This window comes from Podarcis vaucheri (genome assembly GCF_965113315.1).
Source record: "Podarcis vaucheri genome assembly, chromosome: 12".
Classification (NCBI taxonomy): Eukaryota; Metazoa; Chordata; class Lepidosauria; order Squamata; family Lacertidae; genus Podarcis; species Podarcis vaucheri.
In genome coordinates, this window is record NC_138750.1 from 21,730,491 (window position 1) to 21,753,375 (window position 22,885).

At 43.8% G+C, this 22,885-nt stretch overlaps 1 protein-coding gene across 4 annotated transcripts in view; it reads left to right on the top strand.

Annotated features, from left to right (window-relative positions):
* NEK10 (NIMA related kinase 10) overlaps window positions 1-22,885 on the top strand; it is a 113,240-nt gene that overhangs the window by 31,868 nt on the left and 58,487 nt on the right. For all 4 annotated transcript variants that reach the window (XM_082193308.1, XM_082193310.1, XM_082193307.1 and 1 more), the window contains exons 18-23: window positions 958-1,086; window positions 2,078-2,215; window positions 6,674-6,719; window positions 8,495-8,616; window positions 10,267-10,369; window positions 20,993-21,068. In XM_082193308.1, the coding sequence (XP_082049434.1) occupies window positions 958-1,086; window positions 2,078-2,215; window positions 6,674-6,719; window positions 8,495-8,616; window positions 10,267-10,369; window positions 20,993-21,068 (614 nt within the window). The remainder of the gene's footprint in view (window positions 1-957; window positions 1,087-2,077; window positions 2,216-6,673; window positions 6,720-8,494; window positions 8,617-10,266; window positions 10,370-20,992; window positions 21,069-22,885) is intronic.

Below are 22,885 nucleotides of genomic sequence, written 5' to 3' on the forward strand. Positions count from 1 at the left end.
AAAAATAAAGTTTCATAAACACATGGGCTTAGGCATTTCTCCAATCAAAGCGGGTGGCAGGCTATGGGATAAAGGTGGCTAACCTCCAATACAGGGACAGAATCTGCCCCCATCCCAATATTCCTGATCCTCTAGGACCCCACCAAATTTAGTGAAAGCAGAAATATTAGGGTGGGCAGAGCCCAGTAGCCTGATCACCATTTCGACCATTTGATGAGCAGAGATGGGGTGATAACCCTCAACAGTGGCGTAACGTTGTTTGCTGGTGCCCAGGGCAAGCACATGTGTGTACACTGGATGGGAGGGGGGTGCAAGCCTAGCCTTCACTGCTGTAGTAACCCCATCCCCACCAGAGCAAAGTGGGGCCATACTGAGCCACCTGCCCACCTTGCGGAAGGGAGCCCGGCTGGCCAATGTCACCCTTGGTGGGTGGAGAGGAGCACCAGGCTGGCCACATTGGGGATGCCTGGTTTGTGTCAAAAAATGTGCACCTGGGGCCATACACACCCTTGTGCTCCCCACGATATGCCCCTGGCCCTCCATCCTCAGCTGATTTGTAAGGGAGAAGTGCTTTGTGCCTGTTTGTGTTCCTGCCATTGTGCGTGTTTTGTGTCAGCTGCACATTTGAGACTGTGGTGGCCACACCCATCACTAGGACGTGTTGCCTGGAGGGGTGGATATGACCCTTTGGCAAAAAAAGGCTTGGTCACTCCTGCCCTAGGACAAACGACAAACCCCACAGCCAGCTTTCATCCATGTTCTCTTGCTGTCGGAGCCTGACACGTCAATACAATAGCCACAAAAGGGTTCTTGGTTTCTGCGAAAGAATCAGATGACCAATGATGGAGAAGGTGATCTCTAAAGCATATAAAGCCCATGTTGTTAGCCCAAACCAATGTCCTATTGGCGAAAGATTGCATAAATCAAAACAAGTCTTTTAACTCATTTCATGACTAGGAGGATGAAGTGAAGCAAATTGCAGAAAACATTGAAGACATTAATCAGAACAAAGCACCTACGAAATATATTGGCAATTATGCAATATTGGACCATCTTGGCAGTGGAGCCTTTGGGAGTGTTTACAAGGTAAATAGGCTTTGGGATATGTATCAAATCTTGCCATGCATTTACAGTGGTGCCCCGCAAGACGAATGCCTTGCAAGACAAAAAACTCGCTAGACGAAAGGGTTTTGCGGTTTTTGAGCTGCTTCGCAAGACGAATTTCCCTATGGGCTTGCTTCGCAAGACGAAAACGTCTTGCAAGTTTGTTTCCTTTTTCTTAACACCGTTAATACAGTTGCGACTTGACTTGGAGAAGCAACTCATAGTGTGGTAGCCTTTTTTGAGGTTTTTGGTGATTTTTGAAGCTTTTCCAAAACTTTTCCGACACCGTGCTTCGCAAGACGAAAAATTTGCTAGAAGAAAAAACTCGCGGAACGAATTAATTTCGTCTTGCGAGGCACCACTGTGTATACTTTCACTTGACCCTTGCCTGTGATGTTATTGCAAATTTGTTTCACTCTTTTTCCAACTGTAAAGGTGGACCATATGCTAGTTTACATGGTTACACAGAGCCTTGGTCTGTTGGCCCCACTATTTCTCTGGACCAGGCTGTCACATGATCTCCCTCCAGTTTTATTCAAATTCAAAATGGTGCTTAGAAGGGCTGTCTTGCAGCACTTGCCCCCTTCCTCAAATCTTCCATAGGTGTCTAGCGATACCGGTGCTATTATATGGGATTCCTGTAAAGATTACTGACATAATATAGGCCAAGTACTTTAAATAACTTGCAATGCATTATATGAATACAAAATAGTATTTGTTCTACCGTGATGTAGTGCATCTGAGTATGCCTTCGATCCCCGATTTCTGCATAGATCTGTTACTATTTTCTTTCATATACTCACATGTCACGTTTTGATTGCCCTATGGAGGCTTCAGTTAATTTCAAGCTGGTTATTAGATGCTTTAAAAAAAAGGACGTTTCTTAAAATAGACACAGTACGGTTAGTTTTGATGAAGAAATAGTGCTTGTTTTAATCTTGTTCCTTATCTGTTGTTCTTAACCCCCACATAGGTTAGGAAACGCAGTGGTCAAAACCTTCTAGCGATGAAAGAAATTAATCTACATAATCCAGCATTTGGAAAGGACAAAAAGGACAGAGACAGCAGTGTGAAGAACATTGTCTCTGAATTAACTATAATAAAAGAGCAGGTGAGTCAAAACATACCAGGAATAAGTTTCATCGAAATTACTAGAGTTCTCTTTCAAAGAGTGGTATGGTATTTAGGTTTTTGGATGCCAACCGGAAAGTAGCTTGCTTACACTGATGATGCTTTGTTTTGTTTTTAAGTACCTTCACGGGACACGGGTGGCGCTGTGGGTTAAAGCCTCAGCGCCTAGGGCTTGCCGATCGAAAGGTCGGCAGTTCGAATCCCCGCGGCGGGGTGCGCTCCCGCTGCTCGGTCCCAGCGCCTGCCAACCTAGCAGTTCGAAAGCACCCCCGGGTGCAAGTAGACAAATAGGTACCGCTTACCAGCGGGAAGGTAAACGGCGTTCCGTGTGCTGCGCTGGCTCGCCAGATGCAGCTTTGTCACGCTGGCCACGTGACCCGGAAGTGTCTCCGGACAGCGCTGGCCCCCGGCCTCTTGAGTGAGATGGGCGCACAAACCCCAGGGTCTGTCAAGACTGGCCCGTTCGGGCAGGGGTACCTTTACCTTTACCTTACCTTCACACCTGTAATAATAATGCTTTTAAATATCATACTGAATACGTTGCTGTGATATGTGCTATTTGTACTTGTGTTAAATACAAAAATAAAACAGCATCAGTGGCAACCATTTCTGTGAAGGTTGTCTACACCAGTTGAATTGAATGAGCATTTGTAGTTGGTTAGCCAATCCAGAGGAAGCTGGAAGAAGTGGGATTTATATGCTCAGTCGCCATCTTAAATACCATTGATTTTTAATGGTTTTTAAGCATGTCTGACTTTCAGCTCTACCAGTTTGTTACTGAGGTTACTTCCTCATTCATTTCTGTGGAGGTTGCAGTCCTCATGAATGGCAAAGATGTCCACGTGGAGGAGATAACCTTTCCATTGAATAAAATGGGGAAATCCGTTCTCACGTAAACATTAGAGAGCGATGCATCTGCATCAGGGTGAATGCACGTTAAGATCCAACAGAGAAAATGTGCTCAGGCAATTCAAATGCTCAGTGTGAGCATATGCAAGACCAAGCATTTCCTGACCCCAGTTGCTAGCCCAGCAACTGAAATTTTACACTGTGACTTGAGGAGTAAAAAAAAAAAGTATCAAACCTCAACAAGAAAATGCACCGACAGCAATTTGTTTTTTGGGTTAGACGACCTTATGAAGTTTGAAACTCAATCAGAACTAGCCTGCAAGTAACATGACCTTTATTTCAATGCATATTTTGAAATAGAATTGCTATTTCAACGTATTTTCCAGTTGAAACGTTTTACTTGTTTGTTCTTTGGACTGTGTGTAAAGAGTTGTAGCCTAATGGAACCACGAAAGTGAAAATGTTGCTCTATTACCTACACAGTGTGTGTGTGTGTGTGTGTGTGTGTGTGTGTGTGTGTATATATATATATATATATATATATATATATATATATAAAAACATGTCATGCTGCAACACTTGGCAGTTGCCAGGTAATGACACGGTGCCAATACCGCTTTGTTTTTCAGGTTCCTATTTTCCCTGCTTTAGGGAACAGAAATATTTTCCGATTACATTTGCTTTCCCCCACATAACCTCTAGCTGTAATGAGCAGGGGGCAAATTTCAGCAGGAAAACAGGATATGGGAGAGTGTTACAAATTATTCCGCACCTGAATTGTGGACCTGGTCGGAATAGCTGCTCCCCGCAGCTGCTTTTGGTTTGTAAAGAAAGAGCACAGAACACACTATTAAACACACTATTAAAGTAATGGGACGTGGGTGGTGCTGTGGTGTAAACCACTGAGCCTCTTGGGCTTGCCGATCAGAAGGTTGGCAGTTCGAATCCCCGCAACGGGGTGAGCTCCCGTTGCTCTGTCCCAGCTCCTGCCAACCTAGCAGTTCGAAAGCACGCCAGTGCAAGTAGATAAATAGGTATCGCTGTGGCGGGAAGGTAAACGGTGTTTCTGTGTGCTCTGGTTTCTGTCACAGTGTCTCGTTGTGCCAGAAGCGGTTATGTCATGCTGGCCCCCTGACCCGGAAAGCTGTCTGTCAACAAACACTTGACTCGCTCAGCCTGAAAGCGAGATGAGCCCATAGTCACCTTTGACTGGACTTAATCATCCAGGGGTTCTTTACCTTTGCCTATTAAAGCAATATCTAGTTTAACCCCTAAATATCATAGAACATACATGAAGGACCATTATTAAGCTAGCTATCATGAAGTCTTGCTATACTATATTACTATATACTATATTAAGCTGGATTCTCATGGATTTCACGTGCGTAGAGTTGCATTATGAGAACCAGTTTCTTATACAGTGGTGCCCCGCAAGACGAATACCTCGCAAGACGGAAAACCCGCTAGACGAAAGGGTTTTCCGTTTTTGAGCTGCTTCGCAAGACAATTTTCCCTATGGGCTTGCTTTGCAAGATGAAAACGTCTTGCAAGTGTTCCGATTTTTTTTCTCTCCCCCCCTTTTTCTAAGCCGCTAAGCCGCTAATAGCCTTTTAGCCGCTAATCCGCTAAGCCTTTAAAAGCTGCTAAGCCTTTAATAGCCGCTAAACCGCTAATAGCGCTAAGCCGCTAATAGGGTTGCTTCGCAAGACGAAAAAACCGCTAGACGAAGAGACTCGCGGAACGGATTAATTTCGTCTTGCGAGGCACCACTGTATCCTTTTTCCTGCCGAAATACAGTGGTGCCTCGCAAGACGAAATTAATTCGCTCTGCGAGTTTTTTCGTCTTGCGAATTTTTCATCTTGCGAAGCACGGTTTCCCATAGGAATGCATGGGGGGGGAAGGAAACAAACTTGCAAGACGTTTTCGTCTTGCGAAGCAAGCCCATAGGGAAATTCGTCTTGCGGAGCAACTCAAAAAACGAAAAACTCTTTCGTCTTGCAACTTTTTCGTCTTGTGAGGCATTCGTCTTGTGAGGTACCACTGTATATGAAAATGCATCTAAGACATAGTGTGAAAGTGACTGTATGTGTGTGGTGATGCTCACATAAGGAATTTGTGTGCCCTTTTCATGTTGCACTGGGCAAACTCTATTGGTATTTGCAGCTTTACGCTTCCCTCTTCTCCCTCTTGCAGACCCCACAAATCCAGATGGTCCCGCAACTGCCCAGAGTCAATTGTGGGTGTGTGGGTGTATCACGGGAAATGGGGTTGCTTGTGTGTAAACCTCTAGCTGTTCCAAACAGCTTAGGGGTTGGTTGTGTCTTTCCCTGACTGAGCAGCCTGGGTGCTGCTGCTGCTCAGTTGCTCGACGAATCCGTGAGTGGGTGTTTCCTAAATTTCCTCCAACATAAAAGCTCCTTGACAGACAACCTTCGCCTCGCCTCTCTGTGCGTAACCCTTCTGCGCAGAGTGGGCGTGCCCAGAGGTGCCCCTCCACTCTCTTCACTGCCTTCAGTACTAGGGTCTCGGAGCCTCTCCTCCGAGATGCTTCCTCCCTCCTCCTTCTTCCTGGTGTCACCTGGACATTCTTCCCCAGATGACCTTCTCTCTCTACCCTTACTCGTTCCTTCTTCTGCAGAATCGGGAAGCACCGCCTCTCCCCTCTGCTCCGATGTCAGATGTCAGTTCCCTGACAGGGTGTTTGAGTGGAGTGGGGTGGGAAGAGCAGAATGTGAGGTCCCCTTGTGCACTGAATGGAAGTCCATTTCACTCTCACACAGAGACCATGGAACATTGCTTGCTGTGCTCACCTTTTTTTTACAGTGGTACCTCGGGTTAAGTACTTAATTCGTTCCAGAGGTCCGTTCTTAACCTGAAACTGTTCTTAACCTGAAGCACCACTTTAGCTAATGGGGCCTCCTGCTGCTGCCACGCCGCTGGAGCACAATTTCTGTTCTCATCCTGAAGCAAAGTTCTTAACCCGAGGTACTATTTCTGGGTTAGCGGAGTCTGTAACCTGAAGTGTATGTAACCTGAAGCGTATGTAACCCGAGGTACCACTGTATTTCTCTTTCTTGAAATAGAACAACCCTTACATAGGAGACAATGAAATATTTGAGGGGACTGCACCCCCCCAAGTTGATGGGCGTTGCCATTGCACCATGTCATGTGATTGATTATGTGGGGCGGTGCTTACCTGGGCCTGCCCAATATTGTATTCAAGTTGGCCCCTCGAGTTACCCTTATTATTTTTTTTAAGCATTCTGCAAAGTAGGCCATAAAGAGACCAAATACCGATAAAAGGAGAGAGAAAACCTTACTAAAGAGAATTGAGCAATTTTGGGTACTACAGTATTTCCGTAGGCAGTATAGAGAAGACAGACGTTATGGTTATCTCTTACTGATTCTGGCCACAATATCTTAAATAAAGAAGTGATTCCTGCACAGTGTCAAAGGTCAAGATACTGTGCTGGTGTTCACCGTCTTAAAACTTATTTGCCATAACTGCCACCAAGAGGAACATTCTGAAGATATGATACAAATGGATGTTCCATCTAACCTTAACTGTATACATTATTTTTATTGTAGCTTTATCATCCTAATGTCGTACGATATTACAGAACCTTCTTAGAAAGTAAGTATGCACTTTCAGGGCTACATTCCATAACGAGTATATTGTTATAATAAGATTAAAGGGGGAAAAAGATAACTACAAAAAGAAAATGATCTATATATTTTCTGTTGTCGTCAGGAAGCTTATATTCCAGCTGCAGCCCCCACATTAGGAGACCTGGGAAAAATTGATTTGATTTCAGGTGCAGTCCTATACCTATTTACCTGGGAGTAGGGCTTTTTTTCAGCCAGAATTCACCGAACTCAGTTCCTGTACCTCTCAGGTGGGCGCCATTGCCATTATAAGAGAACAAGGGAGGCATTTGTGGTGAGTTCCAGCACCTCTTTTTCTAGAAAATTAGCACTGCCTGGGAGTAAGCCACATTTAACCCAGTAAATCTTACTTCCGAGTAGACATGTATAAGATTGTGCTTTAGTCAGGATTCAAATAGAAGGCAAGAGACTTGAAGCATCAGTGTATAGGTGGGATTATGTCAGGTCAGGAAATAAAAATCTGCATTGTATCCCACTAACACCTGTTCAGAGTAATTGAATGGACGCAAGTTAGTCATGTCGTTTAATTTTAATGCATCTACTTTGACTAGGAGTGATGTTGGATCCAATCCTCTATTTTTCCTGCATGCTTTCCTTTAGAGGTTGTTGAGGATTTTGGCCTAGGTGAATAAGATGCAGATAAATGTTTGCAAGGATGGAGACGTACACTGTAGGCAGTGTGTTCCTTGTGCTAGAGGCCAGATGCCGTTGATGTTCCAGGTGGCTCATAACTCTCAACCGATCTCTGTGGCTGGAGTCCTGGGTGGCTTCCACTTGGACCTTGTTGACCACCATGAGTATAACCAGGACTTTTTTAAAGGGTGTACAGTAATGGCACCTCTTTTTATTGTTGTTAAGAAGTGTGGCACTTACTGTAACAACTTCATGGTGAGTACAGGCACCTAGTTGTCTAGAAAAAAAGCACTAAGTATAACCCAGACAAAGACTAGCCCAACTTATAGTGTTGTGGATGCTTTAGATTTTCTAGTTATGTTAGCCCAGTAATGGAAAACAAGTGAAGTCCCAACTAAAGAAGAATGGCAACTTAAACCGATGGAATATGCACATCTTGCGCACTTAACATATAGAATAAGAGAACAAGAAGAACCTACATTTAAAGAAGATCGGAAAATGTTTATTGAATATATGGGGGGAAATTGTGTACACTTGAAAACGTTGGCAGCATTAAGATAAATTCAACAGTGTAAATAAGTTTTGGTGGATGTAATAAAGGAATACTGAATGGTTTAGTTTATGTAAAATATGCAGAGATTTATGATTTGCAAAATGAACCATGGAAAGAGAAGAAGGGAAGTCATTGATATTTTAAGGGTGTTTAAATGAGTATTCTAAATTCAGATTTGGGTGCTTCATAGGGGGTCGTAGAGAGGGGGCCAGGATGAGAGGAATGGTAAATCTCTCTTGCACAAGTAGGGCACCACAGCTGAATGCCACGCAGTGTTTTCTACTGGTAGTCCAGTTTTAGGGATTTTTGAGAAGGCACCATTGTAACGGTTTAACCATTTAATCATTTTCCTCTGGTGGTACAGATTCCTCTGCTGTTACATTTCTGCCAGAGTAGTGGTAAGCCACTTAGTCTTCCTATACAGGAATCATTGGTCAGACTGGATTCCAAAACGCTCAGGAGGTATACTTGGATAATGCCTCCTGGCCAATCACTGGGCACATAAATGAAAATTTCCCTCTTGTCTTGCTGCTTCTATTTCATTTTGTTGCTTGTAGGTGACAGGCTGTACATAGTCATGGAGCTCATAGAAGGGGCACCGCTGGGAGAACATTTTCATTCTTTGAAGGAGAAGCAGCAACAGTTTACGGAAGACAGACTATGGCACATATTCATTCAAGTAAGGACCTGCGCGTATCTCCGTTGATTTTCTTTTTCTTGCTTTTTGCTTCTAGGATAATCGTTCATTGCTGCTTATCAGTCAGGGATCTGTCCTTTTGCACTTTGCAAAGTGCGTACATGTTGCCTGCGCTATGCAGTTGATGATATATTGCGCCCAAGGTGGGATAAACTAAATGTCACTGGTGCTGAAGCATATTACAACGGAGCTTCTTAGATGAGGCGGTGCAGAGAATGTAAGATTCTGGGGGTCGTCAGCAGAAGTGAAAATGACAAAGCTTGCTGTACACACCACCCCTTCCCTTTTCTGAAAAATGCACAGGAACACAGGACTCCACCAGAACCAATGCCATCTCTGTCCTAGCTCACCTCCCAGATACAAAGCTAAGAGGGCTGTGCATGGGAACACAGCAATCTGACTTATGTCATTGGTCCATTAGCTCAATATTGTCTGTTGCAACGGGCGTGACGGCTCTTTTCCCCCTTTCACTGTTGGGCCTGTCCACTCACTTAAATATAGTGCACCCACCTCACAGAACACCACTTCCACAAATTCCCTCAAACTAACTCAGGTTATCTTGTGGGGGGGGGGGACTTGCGTGAGGGAAAACTTAGTAATTTGGAGTCTCAGGCAGGATTTGTTCAAATAAACAATAATGATTTTATTTAACAAGGAAGTTTATGACATGAGTGGATAAAACTTAGGATACTTCAGTTTACAGTGTTATTTCACTTCAAGGTTTTCTCAGTTGTTGCACACTTAATGCTTTGGTTCTTAACTTAATACTTTGGTTCTTAACAAGGTGGTGCTTTCTGTCAGTTACACACCCCTTAGACAACCCTACTCCTGAGGTACTCCAAGTAATAGACCCAAGGTTTCACTGGTTTGGGAGTCTTCTCCTACTAGAAGAATCTCTCCCCTCCTGACTGGAATGAGACCTAAGTAGACTGTCTCTTTACAGCTTCTACTTCTCCTGTCTCAACCTCATCCTCCCAGTTAATTCCTGGTCTAATTACTCTTACAGGACACTGTCCTTCACACTAATCTCAGAGACTCTTTTCTCTAGCTTGTGATATTTTTCTCAGAGTGGATGTTTCTACCGAGAACCAACTCTCACTCCCTATCTTCCTACCTATCCTCCTAACCTCAGTCCCAACATATTCCAAAACCTCCTCCCAACACTGCCTCCAAAACTCACTAACTGCCTCCAAATCCTCTCCTTTTCAACTCCTGCCTCCCCAAACCTCCCTCGGCCAATCAGAGGCTGCCATATAGTAACCCTTTTCTGGCATAGGGAAAAGAAAAAGAAAATACTTTGGGACCCAACCTGCCCCAGCAAAAATAAACTTTTCCATCACACTTGTCAATGAAGCTCTGGGCTTTCAATGAAGCTCTGGGCTTTCAGGCAGCGGACATCACCAGCCCAATCTGAAAATGCCAGGGATTGAACCCGAGGCCTTGCACAGCAGGAGCTTTACAACCCCTCCCTATAGCAAATGGCTTTCTTAAATGGTTTTGTGCTCCAAAGTTTAGTTGCAACTCTTCCTGTAAGACACTTGCTCCTCACGTCCCCAGGTTCTAAGCTACCCCTTGGTTATTGCTGGTGAATATGGCTTTGCATTTGCGCTAAGACATTTCTTTGTTGTAAAGCTGTGTTTAGCTCTTCGGTATTTGCACAAAGAGAAGAGAATTGTCCATCGAGACCTCACTCCAAACAATATCATGCTGGGAGATAAGGATAAAGTAACCATCAGTAAGTTCTAGTTTTGTAACCTTGGACTGTTTAAGTAGAAAGTGATTTCTTTCCATTGTGAATTGCAGTAAATTAATTCAGAATAAATGACATCACCAAACCATTTCTAATGCATATCTACAAGCGAAACCTTTTCTTTCCAGACAATACTATACTGTTTGTATCTTTCCTGTGTATGGGGAAACTAATACATTTCTTCTGCATTATTGCTTTATTATTTAAATCCTTCTGTTGTTCATAGTTCTCAGGCTTGCTTCTGTTCTGTTTTTACACTCTTGTGGTTTCCTTCTAGTCCAGGTGCTTCATTTTGGTTTTCTAAAAAAGGGAACACAAAAGCACAACTATTTGCCACAGCACATTTTTGTTTTTCAAATTATTATGCTGGTCTTTCTCCATAAACTTCTGGGTGACAATTGCCCTGTTTGGGTGATCAAATTCTGGCTTAATAAGCCAGGATACGCACAGAGTTATTGTCTCTGTATTCTGCTTTTACTTTGCACAACTAGTAAAACAAACCAGGAAGCTGTGGTTTACTTTGGCTTTCTATTTTGCGAGAACTGGGAACTATGGGTAGACTTTCAAACTAGACAGGATTTGGATGCCAACATTAAACCATGCAACCAAGAATCATGGTTAAGGGTTTTCAATCATGTTGGAATTTGGATTCCAAATCCTGGCTTGTTGGGAAGCCATTAAACATAGATTTCAGTTCATATGTAAGGAGAAACTGTGGTTACCTATGTCCCTTTGGGGTTTTCCTTGATCGTGTGGAGATAGGAACAAAGTAGGAACAAGGAGTCTTCAGGCCAGATTTGTACATATTCTGGTTTCTTAGTCCTTGATGTGATTTCTTAAACATGGGCAGGATTCACAATCCAGTAATGATATCAGCTCAAAGATATACATCTTATTTAAATGCCATGTACACACACTGAGGCATAGTTTTGGTGGTTAGAGGCACACCCAGTGCCTTGTTCCCCTTCCAAACATAAGGAGAATATACCGTATTTTTTGCACCATAACACTCACTTTTTTCCTCCTAAAAAGTAAGGGGAAATGTCTGCGCGTGTTATGGAGGGAATGCCTACGGGTGGCATGCCTACGGATTTTCCTCCTCTAAAAACTATGTGCGTGTTATGGTCGGGTGCGTGTTATAGAGTGAAAAATACGGTAATTCAAATGGGCTCAATGTCATTGCAACTTCATTTGATGTAAAATATACTGTCAAAGAGCCAACTGTCCAATGTTTATCCAGACTGAGCCCAGATTTGTGTTGAGTGTATTTGCTACCGGGCGAACAGTTGTCAAAGTGGGAATGGAATAAGTGGATGGTGGGCAGTTGTGGGTGATATTGATCCATTACTGAATTTGTTTCAATATCTGTTTGCCATATCCTTCAATGGCACACAAATGAGCCCATATTCATTCAGCCTGGAGTGGATACTGTTGAGTATCCCCCATACTGTGGGGTGTGTGTGTGTGTGTGTGTGTGTGTGTGAGAGAGAGAGAGAGAGAGAGAGAGAATATCAGTATTTAATTAGGCAGAAAGAAGGAGAGAGAGGTACCGTATTTTTCGCCCCATAGGACGCACCGGCCCATAGGACGCACCTAGTTTTTTTGGGGGGAAATAAAGAATTTTTTTTATTCCCCCCCCCAGGTGCGGGGCTGCGAAGTCGCGCAGCTCTCCCACGGTTAGCGGAGGACTGCGCGAAACCCGAAGCTTGGGGCATGCTGAGCTCAGCGCGCCCCAAGCTTCTGGGTGCCGGCAAGCTCTCCGCTAGCCGTGGGAGAGCTGCGTCTCCCACGGCTAGCGGAGAGCTTCCTGAAGGCTGGAGAGCGAGAGGGGTCGGTGCGCACCGACCCCCTTCGCTCTCCAGACTTCAGCGAAAGCCTGCATCCGCCCCATAGGACGCACACACATTTCCCCTTCATTTTTGGAGGGGAAAAGGTGCGTCCTATAGGGCGAAAAATACGGTAATCTTCACTGTTGTTGCAAGTTAGGAATTTAATAATTCTTCATTCAATTAATTTGTTGCTTGGAGTAGGGCATGTGTCTCTGAAAGTTGGTAGCATGATTTAGGTTAGTGTGCTGTAATAATGATATCTTAGATGAAGAACAAATAAGCACTATGGGTTTGGGGGGGGGGAAAGCATTAGCGTTGTTTCCTTTGGGGCAAACGAGCTTTCTTAATGTTTCCATTTCTCATTTAGGCTTCATGAATAATTAAATAGTGTGATTATGAGCTTCTGAGCCTGTGTTTAAGTCGCTGTGCACTCCCCCCCCCCGCAACAAACCTCAGAAAGACAAGGCTTTATCACATTAATAGCTAAATAACCATCAACTGTAATTGAACCATTTTGAGAATGGCTGTCTTGTCTTCTGCATCTTCAGGAGATGTAGAGCAGCATCAAACCCAGTAGGCTGGATTAGGAAGAATTAAGTGTGCTTTGGGCATAGCAAATCATGCGGCTCTTTGAGATGCCAATAAACATATCACATCTCTTCCACGAAGGTTGTGAAATTGCGAGCTCTTGATTAGCTCTTTAAGCCAGAGGTGAGGAATCTCTACTCCTCCATATGCTGTTTGACTACAGCTCCCATCATTCCTGACCATTGGCCATGCTGAATGGGGTTGATGGGAGATGGAGTACAGCAACATCTGCAGGGTGGAAGGCGCCTCATCCTTGTATTAAATGGTGCACTCCTTTATTTGCCTGTGCACAGCCACAAGAACACTAGAAGAGCCTGCTGGGTCCGGCCAATAGCCCATCCAGTCTAGCATCTTGTTCTCACAATGGCTGCAACCAGATGTGTGTGGGAAACCAGCAAGCAGGATTTGAGCATAACAGCACCCGCCCCTCCTGTGGTTTCCAGCAACTGAGCAACATCTCCATCATGACTGGCAGATATTTTCTATGTATATATGCAGGTTAAGTCTGTGTCCAGGGCAGCTGTCTACCAGCTCCACCTGGTACGCAGGCTAAGACCCTACCTGCCCATGGACTGTTTCGCCAGAGTGGTGCGTGCTCTAGTTATCTTCTGCTAGGACTACTGCAATGCGCTCTAGGTGGGGCTACCTTTGAAGGTGACCCGGAAACTGCAATTAATCCAGAATGCGGCAGCTAGACTGGTGACTGGGAGTGACCACCGGGACCACATAACACCGGTCCTGAGAGCTCTGCATTGGCTCCCAGTACGTTTCTGAGCACAATTCAAAGTGTTGGTGCTGACCTTTAAAGCCTTAAACGGCCTCGGTTCCCTCATTGCGAGAAGTGAGGTTACAGGGAACCAGACAGAGGGCCTTCTCGGTAGTGGCGCCCACCCTGTGGAACACCCTCCCTTCAGATGTGAAGGAAATAAGCAGCTATCCTATCTTTAAAAGACATCTGAAGGCAGCCCTGTTTAGGGAAGTTTTTAATATTTAATGCTGTATTGTTTTTAACACTTGATTGGGAGCCGCCCAGAGTGTCTGGGGAGACTCAGCCAGATGGGCGGTGTATAAATACATTATTATTATTTTATACACACTGCCTTAGATGCAATTTGCAATATTTGAAGAGATTGCCCAATGCCATTTTCTGTATGTGATAACCATGGAGGGTATTAGCAGTTCCCCTGTGCAGTAGTACACCTGTGCTAACAGGTAGGGTTGGAGCATAGGGACAACATGATATCTTTATTTCATTTTTCTTGAACTTGCCTTCCAAGGACCTCAGGTCTGTGTACATGGTTCCTCTTCTCTGCCTTTTATCCACACAAGAATAACCCAGTGTGGTACTTTAGGCTGAGAAACAACTGGCTGGAATGGTCAATCATACCTCAGCTCAATAAGCCCACATTTAAACAAGCCCATACACAGAGCCTCTTCGCTTCTCCCTCTGTGGTATAAGAAACCAATCCAGGAAGTCTCTAATCATAATGTCCCATTTTGCCTGACTGAGGAAACTGTTGTTACCAACTTTGGAACAAACTAGCATATCAAACCATGGTTTTGAAGTTGGCTTAATATCCTGACTTGTTCCGAAGCTGGTAATCATAGTTTCTAAGTTCAGATTAAACTCTCCTACACTGGTAAAGTGTACCTGATCCCATAATTTGTGCAATGGCTGACTTGAACCACAGCCTAACATTCTGTTAAATATATGGTTTATAATTATGATTCTGCCAGTGGCGTAGCATGGGTTCTCAGCACCCGGGGCAAGGCAAGTAATTTGCGCCCCCTAACCCGTGGATTTTAGCACTCGAGTCTCTTCCGCGCCCCCCCAGATGTTGCGCCAGGTGCACCCCCCACGCTACGCCACTGCTCCCACCCACCGCTTCCCCGCTGTCCCGGAGATTTCCCTATGGACTTTCGTCTTGCGAAGGGCTGGCCAAACGCCCCCCCCCCAATGTTGCGCCCGGTGCGGCCGGCACCCCTGGCACCCCCCACGCTACGCCACTGGATTCTGCTGCTGATTTTAAAAGTAAAAAAACCCTGTCATTAGATTTGTGTATCATTAATGTGTTTTGCACTTTTTTGTTATTTTATGTTTTGGTTGAATATATACTTATAGTAAGGTTTTGAATATAAATTTATAATAAGGTTCTCTGAGGCTTTGTGGGGGAATGTTACAAAGCGGGGTTAAAATCTAGATAAAAATAAAATACATAAAGCCTTATGAATTTCAGTTATTAGTGCTTTTTATGAATAGCAATCTCAGAGTGGCTTGGAGTACAATACAAGAATTAAAACCAATACGAAACTAGAACAAAATAGAAGCTAAACACATTCATATACCTAAAAAGCAGTCTAACACATCCTACCCATTGAGGGAGCCACAATATCTAAAACTCACCAAGTTAAAGTCCAAAAACCTGACTGAAAAGAGAGGCCGTTGCCTTGTGCGTAAAAGCAGCTGCCCTGACATTATGGAAAATAACATTTAAAGCAGGGCAAGCCAGCAGCCGATACCAAACCCTTGTCTACTCATAAGTAAGTCCTATTGAATTCAATGGGGCTTACTCCCAAGTAAACAGGGCTTGCAGTCTCCATTACTCTGCCACCTCTCTTTTATTCCTGTGATTCTGGTGATGAAAGGGAAAGAAAAAACACACCACATGAAACGTAAACACTGTATCAAATGGACGGACTTAGTAAAAATGGAACCTGGTGATTTGCTTTAGGCTAAATTTCCCATCCTTGACCTCTCCAGATATTTTGGACTAAAACCATCCCTGAACATTGGCCATACCGTCTAGGGCTGATAGGAATTATAGTCCAGAAAAGCTGGATGGCTTCAGATTGTAGAAAGCAGCTTTATGCCTCCATTTGCTTATTTGTAAACTGGAATAACTTCCACAACTTTTATTCTGTTTTAAACATTTTGCAGTCTCTCGTTCTTCCAGGATTTTCCTAGTATCATCTTCATGTTAGCACAGGGATTCTGTTCATGCTTATATAATATATCTTCTTTTTAAGTAATGTATATATAATTGGCTGGCATCTCTCCAGGCCCCGAAAAGGAAAGAGGACTGCTCATTAGTAGATTTGCTCCCAAAGGTAACGCTTTAATAGTGCTCTTCCACAGCTGATTGATGTAAAGGAGAGTGCCAGGTTCTTTACTGTGCATTTCAGAGGCTCATGTTCAGTGCTGGTGTCCGGATATAAATTATACAGGATGGAATGCTGTAAGTTTTAATTTATTTGGCTGAACGGAACCAAGTGACATGGAAGCATGCAGCACGAGCAAAATAAAACAGCTGTATTGTCACGTTGCTCAAAGTGCAGGCATGACTCTTGTCTGCTGCTCATCCATATACACCTGTGTGCATGCAGCCTTCAGCAACTTGGTGCCCTCTCCAGATGTTTTGAGCTACAATCAGCTCCTGAAAACAAAGCTGTGGCCTGATGGGGATGATGACGAGGCTTACAATCTAAAATATCTGGAGAGCGTTGTGTTGGCCAAGCCTGGTCTGCTGTAACAGATGAGAACATTATAGCTAGTGCTCTGCCAAAATCCATCCTCTGGTTTCTCAGATGTTTTCTTCGCCCGCTAAATAGGCTTCTATTTCTCTGCCTTATTTTCAGGACAATAAATTATTGAGAATTTAGGTTTGGGATCTCATTTATAATGATTTAAAAAGGATCTTTAAAATCTCATTCCCCCCCAAAACCAGAAGCATTCCTATTGGGTATTGTGGGAAATGAGATTCCAAAAGATTTAAAGGAAGTATTCATGTACGCCACCACTGCAGCAAAGAGTTGTGATTGCACAGAACTGGAAAAGGGAATGTTTACCGACCAAAAAAGATTGGTTGACCAAATTAATGGAGTACGCAGAGATGGACAAGTTGACTGGGCAGATAAGAGATCAAACAAAACAAACATTTAAAAAGATTGGAACATATTCAAACAATATTTGAAAGGCTATCATGGGGAAATTGAAATTTTGACAGGTTTAGAATAACTTCTGTCAGAAAAAATACTAAAATATAGTGGGAAAACAGGAAAACAAACTCATAGACGTGTTAAGAGAGGCATTCAAACTGAGGACCCAAATAAGAAGGGGAGGGAAGTCGAGTATAAAAGGAATACGAAAGAATCAAGCGATTAAGCACAAATTTTTGTTTTTGTTTTCTTTAATATTATGTATTTAGAAATACATGTTTAGCCATAGGAGAACTGAGATGTTATAATATGATTCTATGAATGTCAATTAAAAGAAACCAATAAAGATGATTTGTAAAAAAGAAGAGGGAATTTAGGTTGGTACGGGACTTTGAGCTTCGCTTACCTGACTGCCTGTCCTTTCTGATCTGGAAAAGCCCCATGGGAGGAATTACTTCCTGATACCGTACTCTGGACTTAAATGAAAGTGCAGCCGCCTGCAAAGGTTGCAAAGTGCAAGTCCTGGTGAGATGACTTGTAGAATGAAAGGACGGACATTCACAAATTCCCCTTGGCAGTCTCAGAAGCAAGGCAAGCACATCAAAAACCTTGAACCAGAATATCCCCTCCTTTTCAATAATTTTCAAATGCAGTTTTTTCTCCTCATTACTTAATGAAGTATTGTGCGCAATATACTAATTCTAACACTATATAGATGTTATGGGCATTCCAGTGTTATTATATCACTTCGGATTGTATTTGTGGATTTGAAACATTGTCAAAGCTTACCTAGTAACAGAGTAGTCATGCCTTGCACAAGGAGGCGTTTTACTGTTTGTGCAGTTTTTACCTCCTAGAATAGTAGTTTTAAGTATGAGACAGGCTGCATTAAAACAAGTGGCCACTGCATGGTGCTCTTGCATTATGTTTAGTAGCCCATCTTCTCACTCATTCAACCTTTTCCAGTAGAGGATTGGAATAGCTTTTGCAAGGTGCCCAAAACAGCCCTTGAAAAACGTTAGCATGGAATGAAATGGAGAGAAGGCAAGACAGTGGAGTTACTCCAGCCTTGTCTTATTTGGTGCAATGCTACTGCTGTAAACTTGCAAGACACCTTTATTTTTATTTCTTTTTTTTTACAAAGCTTGTATTAGAACAGAAGAATGTGTGTGAGTTTTCAAGGTAGCATTAAAACCTCTTAAAACATTACCTCTAGCTGAACTGATGTAAACATCTAAAACTGGCATCACAGCCATCTAAACCCTAAATTGGATGCAGGTGACAAAAGCTTTTCTCGAGTCAGGATAGTATTCTCAGGGGTTGTATAAAGAATGTGGGAAACAGCTACTTGAACAAAATGACCTGCTTTCATGGAGGTACAGTTGGTTCACACCTGTTTTCTTTATTTCTTTATTTCTTTTTACAGTGTTTAATACTGAATGTCAGAACGATTTCAATCTGTTCCCCCCCCCTTGTTTTTTGTACAGCCTGGAGTACTACTGTTAGTAGCTATGTTATTACAATTGCATATTAATTGGGGAAATAACAGGGCAAGAGGCATAACGGGCATCATCACAAAACAACACAAATCTTAGCATTTCAGCTATGATGCAAGGTGAAGCAGTAGCTTCTGACAACAGATTCAAGGGCTGGTGCCATTTTCTTGTGTCGAGTATTCATTTCTCTGTCATAAATAAATAAATAAATAAATATACCGTATTTTTTGCCCTATAGGACGCACCTTTCCCCCTCCAAAAATGAAGGGGAAATGTGTGTGCGTCCTATGGGGCGAATGCAGGCTTTCGCTGAAGCCTGGAGAGCGAGAGGGGTCGGTGCACACCGACTCCTCTCACTCTCCAGGCTTTGCGGACCTCTCCGCAAGCAGCGGGAGCCAGCGCTGGGCTCCCACGGCTTGCAGAGAGCTGCCTGTTTGGGGGCTGGGGTCGGGGGAAGCTCGGGCCTTCCCCGCCCCAGCCCCGCGCCTGGGGGAAAAAATAATTCCCCCCCCAAAAACTAGGTGCGCCTTATGGGACGGTGTGTCCTATAGGGCGAAAAATACGGTAGCTAAGCTTGTCATTTTTCACTTTTCAGAACCGAATAAGCCCAGCATGGAGCATGACCTTTTAGAAGTTGGGCATTTGGATTAACTAATAGGTCATTGCTCTATAGGTTGAAGTAAATGGGAGGATCATTTGATGGTTTGGACACCAGCAGGAAACCAAATTTCCAATTCTGTCCCATCCTTTGTCTCTCTCTCCCCCCCCCCCCCCCGCTTTGGGCAAATCAGGGTTTGCCGTGTCGTTCTGAGCATTTTATTTGTAAAATACCTATAAACACATATGATAGTATTTCCCTTTCCCCATAGCCTGTTTGCTCAGAAGACAGTTCCACTGTCTCCCTCCATGGGACTCGCTTCCTCGCTTCCAAAAGGTGTGCATAGGCTTGCAGGCTTAGAGAGGTAAATACTGTATATTTGTGAGAGGGAGGGAGTTGAACATGGAAGTATTATGTCAGCTTATATCGTAGCATGCGGAACTTCACGGAGCATTCTTCAGGAGGTCAAACAAAATCAGTGAAATTTTGAACTCAGTGGTTCAAATCGATGCAGTTTTGAAAGGTTCAATCTGCCATCTTGATTTAAAATGGCATCCAAACATAGATGAAAACTTGTTCCTTGATATCAGGAACCACCATGCAGAATATGGTTACGATATCTTAAGAGCTGTCCAAATTGTTGCTGGCACTCGTCAGTCTCGAGAGACAATGGAGTGCACCTCTGGAGGTGAGGTCAAATTGCTGTGGAATGACAGTTCCAGCTGTGGCTGCAGAGCCTGGTAACTCATAACTTCTGCCTCCTGTAAGGTTTTTTTCCTCCTCCTGTGTTAGCAGCTCTCTCCAGGGAACAAGCCAGGGCAGTGTGTATGGAGGTCCTGTGCTGTCCAGACCACAAGACCACGCTCTCTGCTGTATATATGGAGACAGAGATATGGTTTATTTACACATATATACAACCTGGGTCTATAGTGGAGGCGCTCCCAGCATTAACTCTCCCAGTGGGTCTTGTTTCTCCCATAGATGCAGCCTTGGGTTCAAATAGACCTCAAGCATCATGCTCTGCTTCTATAGCTTTTCCACTAAAACTCTAAACTGTGCCTTTCCTTCTTCTCACGATTTAAAAGAGGGAGGACGTGCTCCACCCATTTCCCCTCTTTTTTGTTTCCTTAATGGTCCATCACCTTGCCCTTCATACACTTAATGGTTCCTCACCCCAGGCAATGACCTCATGAGGAAGCTATCCTGGGGTGATGAACCATTCAAATATAAGCTAGCCTGGCTTATATTTTAACCCTTGCTGGATCCAGGGGTTCAGGAGGCTTGATTAAATTCCAACACTTACTGGGTCCGGGAATTTAGAGGAGTCTGGCACCCGCAAACTCATACTTTGCCCTGAGGTAAGAGTTGAAACATAAGCGTTCACTGACAATTAACATATTTTAAAGTGACCTTTTCAAAGGTTGCACCCTAGGATTGGGCTTCAGGGAATTGCTTCTTTTCAGCTGCTGCCAAGAACAGTAGCTGGGAAAAAGCTTAAGTAAGTGTGCCTATAGCTGGTATGTTGTTGAGCTTGGCATCTGTTCAGTTCTAATCTTCATAAATGGATTTTGATATCTGTTTAAACTGTGTTTCATTTGCAGGCTGGTGGCATAAGAGCTTAGGACAAACAAATTCTATAAGCATTATATATTGGTATTGAGCCATCTACTGCCTAAAAACTGGCTGGCTTTGCACATCAGAGGAATCTGGGAGGAATCAAGCCACAGTGCTGGCTACATATGAACCAGCTCTTGTGGTTTCTTTGGAGAGAAGCCAAACTGTGAATGCTGAGTCATACATAAATGCTAAGTCAGCACTGTAGATTTTTTTTCTTCCAGCTTGGGAAAGGAAAGGGCAGGTGTGTGTGTGAGTGTGTGTGTGTGTGTGTAATTTGAGCAGTGTGCACTGGCATTCTCGCTCATTCACAGTAAATCATGAATGGGCGTCCCATGACATGTGAACCAGGCCACTCTATGTCATTCATAAAGAGCAAAGATAAGAGTAGAAGATGAGCAAATATTATTGTACGTTGCCTGATAATGCATAAATGAGGTGGTGGGGATAATATATCAAATATGAGTGATCTTTTTTTGCTCCAGCTATAATCAATAATTGAACCTGCTGAAGGAAAATAAATTTGCTTTATTTATTTTATTTCCAGCTGACTTTGGTCTTGCAAAGCAGAAACAGGAAAATAGCAAGCTTACCTCAGTTGTCGGAACTATTCTCTACTCCTGGTAAGAAAAAAAAAGCCTTTTAGGTCTGCGAATTTGCTGCTTAAATATTGAATTAGTGGCCCCAAATATAATGTAGCCCTGATTCAGACAGTTAATTTTCCTAGGATATGTTTGGATTCTTTAATATTTTTTTTGAATAAAGCATATCATGACACGCCATCTCATTTTAAAGTGCATGGAATTAAATATATCTAAATTCATGTGAAAACAGGCAAATCTCGACATGTTATCACACTTCCTTTTTTTTGCTAATTAACTACAGTATCTAACAGTAATTAGAACCTTCAATTCTCTGAGGCATAACCTTCTTCTAATTCCCACTTTTGTTGTAGCTCTATTCAAGTTGCCCAGTTATGTACAATCTAATGCACAGTATTGTCTTGCTTTTCCTAATCCCAGAAGTTGGTTTTCCACACTTGGGAACTTTCACAGACGGGTTATATAAGCTTGTTCCAAAGAATGTGTCAGTTTGCTGTAGCAGTAGACATCTTAACTGTGAGAAATACTTGAACTATTGTTAGCGACGGACCCACTGGGAATATGTGTGGAAATGTGGTCATCTAAATAGGCTGTTGCTGTGCAGGTGACCAAGTGTTCAGCTCAGATTGGCTCCCTTGGCTCCCAGTTGCTTTACTATATTCCTTAGAAGCCTCTTTCTGTTGACTCTTCGCTTCTTTCAGTCCTATTAGTCCTTTCTTGTGGTCATGATAATGAGGTGCTCACTAAATGGTGGGAACATGCATGCCAGTATGTCTTACAGAGGAATGCTTTGCATAACAGTGCCCCCCCCTTCTCGCTAATTAAAAAGACGAAAGAGACATTCTTAATCTGACATTTGTTGTTCTCTCAGGGGTCCGGCCCCCGACGATGCCCTTTACCTTTCCCTCAGCTATATACAGACCCAGGAATCCTATCCATATATCCCAGCCTCAGCCCAGTAGACCTAAAGGAGCGTCTCCACCCCCATTGTTCAGCCTGGACACTGAGGTCCAACTCTGAAGGCCTTCAGGCGGTTCCCTCCCTGCGAGAAGTGAGGTTACAGGAAAGCAGGCAGAGGGCCTTCTTGGTAGTGGTGCCTGCCATGTGGAAAGCCCTCCCATCAGATGTCAAGGAGATAAACATCTATCTGACTTTTAGAAGACATCTGAAGGCAGCTACAGAGAGGTTTTTAATGTTTGAGGGCCTTTATGTTTTAATATTTTGTTGGAAGCCCCACACTGGTGGTGCTGTGGTCTAAACCACTGAGCCTCTTGGGATTGCCAGTCGGAAGGTCGGCAGTTCGAATCCCCGCGACAGGGTGAGCTCCCGTTGCTCGGTTCCAGCTCCTGCTAACCTAGCAGTTCGAAAGCACGTCAAATGCCACTAGATAAATAGGTACCGCTCCGGTGGGAAGGTAAACGGTGTTTCCATGCACTGCTCTGGTTCGCCAGAAGTGGCTTAGTCATGCTGGCCACATGACCCGGAAGCTGTCTGCGGACAAACGCCAGCTCCCTCAGCCAGTAAAGTGAGATGAGCGGCACAACCCCAGAGTCGTCCGTGACTGGACTTAACAGTCAGGAGTCCCTTTACCTATGTTTTAATATTTTGTTGGAAGCCACCAAGAATTCATGGGGCAGAGGGGCCACCAGGGGGCGCATTGGAAGATGGCCAACAATAACATCTCTCCGACCCACACGAGGTAATTAAGAGGCTGTGATGGGAGTATGCAGCCTCCCTTGCCCCCCCCAGGGAATGGGGGGGACTGCCTTGCCTGCTGTACCCATAATTCATCCCCAGATTCGAAAGAAGGGGGTGAAGGCACTAGGCATAAAGCCCTC